Source organism: Eurytemora carolleeae, unplaced genomic scaffold, assembly GCF_000591075.1.
Source record: "Eurytemora carolleeae unplaced genomic scaffold, Eaff_2.0 scaffold15, whole genome shotgun sequence".
NCBI classification, from domain to species: Eukaryota; Metazoa; Arthropoda; class Copepoda; order Calanoida; family Temoridae; genus Eurytemora; species Eurytemora carolleeae.
Window position 1 is genome coordinate 676,820 of NW_019396069.1, and position 4,848 is coordinate 681,667.

General features: G+C 32.4%; 1 protein-coding gene across 2 annotated transcripts in view; it reads left to right on the forward strand.

Annotated features, from left to right (window-relative positions):
* Window positions 1-3,954: 3,954 nt before the first annotated feature.
* The window catches only part of LOC111711766 (electrogenic sodium bicarbonate cotransporter 1), a 14,214-nt gene continuing 13,320 nt past the window's right edge, over window positions 3,955-4,848 (forward strand). For both annotated transcript variants that reach the window (XM_023486204.1, XM_023486211.1), the window contains exon 1: window positions 3,955-4,060. In XM_023486204.1, the coding sequence (XP_023341972.1) occupies window positions 4,025-4,060 (36 nt within the window). In that variant the 5' untranslated portion in view covers window positions 3,955-4,024. The remainder of the gene's footprint in view (window positions 4,061-4,848) is intronic.

Genomic DNA, 4,848 nt, shown 5'->3' on the forward strand with positions numbered 1-4,848 from the left:
AAATTTGACTTAAATTTTAAGTCTAATAAAGAGTCGCCGCATCAAATAGATTTTACAGATTTCGCATGCTAGGCTTTTAATGGAATCCCAAAGGAGTTACGCGTTTGCCGCGTTGAATTACAAGACACTGAGAGAGAGAGAGTCCATGCTGCGCGTAACTCCTTTGGGCTTCTACAACAGGGTTATTGTGAACGAAAAACCCTTAAATCTTGAAAAGACGACAATTAATGTTTTCTCTGTATTTTTATAAATTATGAACGGAATATTGTACTTCGGGTCTTTCTATGTATTTACGCCTCAGCTTTTTTTTAATCTTGCTGTCTGTGTTTCTACAAGAATAATAAAATATTCAAATTATTCATAAAATTTGTACAACGTGCAGACAACTAAAATCGTTGCAAGGAATTAATTGATAACTCATGATAATTCAAAACATTTTTAAATTTAAAATATTTCTGAAGATGTAAAAGTTTTTCAGTTTTTTTTCTGAATCGATTAAATTTAGAATTAAGATCACGTGACCTTTTCTTCATAGAATGGAATGTCTGATGCACAACAGTACTCTTTAAAACATTGTCCGATCAAAGTCGAAGATATATTCATGTTTTTTCTAAGTAAACGATGACTATTAAAACAAGAGTACTTTAAGATTTAGGCTTCACATTCAAAGAAGAACATTGTAAAAAATGACACTTTTCAAGGAAGAAAAACAAAGATATCTACCGTACCGTTGTGAATCAGGAATGTTCCTTTTTAGAATCAAAGGTCATTTGAAATTACGCCTACAGTCCCTTTAATGACTAAAGATCAAGCCATGCTCCATTGAATCTAATGCAATATTTGAGACAGTCGTGAACGCTGATCGCGAACTAGCTATCAAAGCCATATTTATGTAATGTCCCACTCCCCATATCATACAGATTCATATAACAAAAGCGCAACTATAGGGGAGGAGGGGGGTTGCAGTGTGTACCATAAAGTGTGTGGGAGGCACCCGCACACATTCTAAAACCATGATTGTACAGTCGAAAAAGGGGAAAATATCAGGGTATTTTTTTACTATAAATTTCGAAACAAATTTCACCACCAACAGAAATTGTAACACCCCCCCCCCCCCTACAAATATACAGTTGCACGTAGGACTGGGCGTGTTTCTGTTCTTTCAAATCGTTTGTTCTATTCCGTTCAATCCCGCGAATGATCGATCGTTCCCCAGGAACGATGCCCAGCCCTAGATTGCGCCTCAGGTAAAATTTTTTAAAAACAAGGCCTTAAGCTGACGAACAACAATTAGATTCTAGTTTTAGAAATTTGAAATTATAATTATCGGTTGCGCATCTTCGTTTGTATCTGAAAAAACAAGTGGTTTGACTAGGGTTGGGCTTCAACATATATGAAAGAATCGAATAAAATGTTACTCTTACAAACTTTTATGCAAATTTTATCAATATTTGTTACTAATATTTTTTAATTTCTCCTCTTTTTTGCTTTAGATTAAACTCTACAAGTTTTATCTTTTCACTTTTAATTTGTAATAATACAGGGCAGATATTTAATTTGTAATAATACAGGGCAGATTTTTAATTTAATACAGGGCAGATATTTAATTTGTAATAATACAGGGCAGATATTTAATTCAATACATGGCAGATATTTAATTTAATACAGGGCAGATATTTAATTTGTAATAATACAGGGCAGATATTTAATTTAATACAGGGCAGATATTTAGTTTGTAATAATACAGGGCAGATATTTAATTTAATACAGGGCAGATATTTAATTTGTAATAATACAGGGCAGATATTTAATTTGCAATAATACAGGGCAGATATTTAATTTGTAATAATACAGGGCAGATATTTAGTTTGTAATAATACAGGGCAGATATTTAATTTAATACTGGGCAAATATTTAATTTGTAATAATACAGGGCAGATATTTAATTTGTAACAATACAGGGCAGATATTTAATTTGTAATAATACAGGGCAGATATTTAATTTGCAACAATACAGGGCAGATATTTAATTTGTAATAATACAGGGCAGATATTTAATTTGTAACATTACAGGGCAGATATTTAATTTGTAACAATACAGGGCAGATATTTAATTTGTAATAATACAGGGCAGATATTTAATTTGTAATAATACAGGGCAGATATTTAATTTGTAATAATACAGGGCAGATATTTAATTTGTTCTGTGGTGGAAAACGCTAATCTTTTAATTATGTCTTTTGTTATTTTGCGTTTATTTTTTTATTAATATGAATCAGTTATAAATCAGACTAAATGATTTAAGGTTTATGCGCTAAAGTTTGTCATCTTTCTTTACATTTTTGACGTTTATTTATTAAAAAAAAAACAGGAAAGCCTATATCTAGTTTTGACCTAGATACATTAAAGTAAAAATTTCCAGAGTTCGAAAATTTGGATAATTTTCCTCAAAATCTGATAGAAACACGCCTGATAAACTAGAACCATCATTAAGTTCAAGATAGTCGAACCTTGGAATTTTTTTGACCAATTAAATATGATTTTTTTGCACATTAAAGCGAGTATTTTTTATTTCTAAGAAGGATTTTAAAAAGTTAAATACATTTTTGTTCACTTTTTGAACCAGAAATAGATTTTTCGTTGACCCTGTAATTATAAGATTTTTGGCAGACGTTTTTTATATAAAAGGGATATTTAATTTGTTATTTGCATGAATTATGAATTTGTACCCATCTGTTATTTCATTATTTTGTTAACAATAATATTTGTAAGAAAGACCCGTAAAATTTTGTAATTAAAGAGACAATCTTTAGATTTGTTATCTGCAGTTTTCTTATCTGTCCATTTTTTCTAGAGTGAAATTCTTATGGAAGCGGGATTCTTTAACAATTATGATAATGTGAAGAGATCTTTAATCTTCAAAATAGTTTGCATTGGTAAGAGGCGTTTGTAGGGGGGTTATTTGGGTTAAGTATCCCATAGAATCAGAATCCTGGGGTTTTTACCCCCCCCCCCACCCGAATCTTGGGGGCATAAATATCCCCGTTTAGAAACTTGATCTCCATTCTCCATGTCCATGATTACCATTAAGAGGAAAAATATAAACAAATTTTTGCCGCTTCGCGCAGATAATTTTACTCAGATAATTTAAGAAATGTTAATATAGTGAAATTAACATTTAGGATGTATAAATATATAATGTATGCGCAATGATTAAAAAAAATATTTTTTAACAGATTTTTAGCAATATTTTTCATATAACACATACCTGAAATATGTCTGCTTTTTTGTGCTTTCATAAATACCGGATATAATTTCGTTAAGAATTGGTCAATTTTGGTTTTGAATTGAAATTTTAACAAAATTCTCTATTGTCTCTGGAAATTTTGAAAGTACAGTGAAACCCTTAATAACGAATACATCGGAAGAATTTATCAAATGTCGTCTTGACTATTTTTCAATGAGTTTTATACTATATTACGTAAATTTCAGTATTTGCGAAAATAAATAAATAGCCATGAATATGCCGGAACAGTTTTAAAGAGTTCCATATAATAATTTAATTAAAGAACCAAATATCTGCAACATTCCATTATCAGAAAGTGAAGAATACGACATTTGATGAATTCTTTCGATGTACTCGTTATTAAGGGTTTCACTGTACAATAATGGCAGACAAAATTTTGTAAATTACTTTTTTATTTAGCAGAAATCATAATTTTAAAAATTAAAGTTCTATGACATAAGGCCTTCAAGATGTGAGGATTAGTAAATTGGTGTTTTAGGAGAGGCATCAATTCCTTTATTAATCTCCTAGTACTATCTAGCCCCCCCCCCCCCCTCTCCAGTTTCATCGTGTATTTGCATTATGTCCCTTCCTCCTTATCAGCATCGGTGTGCATGATCTAGACTTTTAATTGGCATATTACGGTCAGAAAGCCTCCTTGGTCCATCAGTTGTATTTCAGCTCTAGGCCAGAGCAGATCTCTCATAAAAACCTTGAAAAACGGAGAAATATACAAACATGCCGGATAAAGTACAATTTCAGCTTGGCGCAAAGGTAGAAAATATTTTTTGTAATTAGTTTTCATGATTTCTTTGATAATAATGAAAACCTCAAATTCTGATATACAGAAACTTTTAAACTATTAAAACTATCAGACCCGGGCATTTAAATTTGAATATGATATGCAACATATTCTTAACATTTACCAGTTAAAATTATTATTACACAAATTTTGACAACTATTTATTTTAAAACAATTGGCTCTAATGTTAGATTGATAGAAAGTATACATTGGAGGGACATAGGTTGGAGAAATATAGGTTGGAGGGATATAGATTGGGGGGATATAGGTTGGTGGGATATAGGTTGGAGGGATATAGGTTGGAGGGATATAGGTTGGAGGGATATAGGTTGGAGGAATATAGGTTGGAGGGATATAGGTTGGAGAGGGATATAGGTTGGTGGGATATAGGTTGGAGGGATATAGGTTGGAGGAATATAAGTTGGAGGGATATAGGTTGGAGGGATATAGGTTGGTGGAATATAGGTTGGAGAGGGATATAGGTTGGAGGGATATAGGTCGGTGGGATATAGGTTGGAAGTATATAGGTTGGAGGGATATAGGTTGGTGGGATATAGTTTGGAGGGTTAAATGTTGGAGGGATATAGGTTGGTGGGATATATGTTGGAGGGATATAGGTTGGAGGGATATAGGTTGGTGGAATATAGGTTGGCGGGATATAGGTTGGTGGAATATAGGTTGGCGGGATATAGGTTGGTGGGATCTAGGTTTGAGGGATATAGGTTGGTGGGATATAGGTTGGCGGGATATAGGTTGGAGG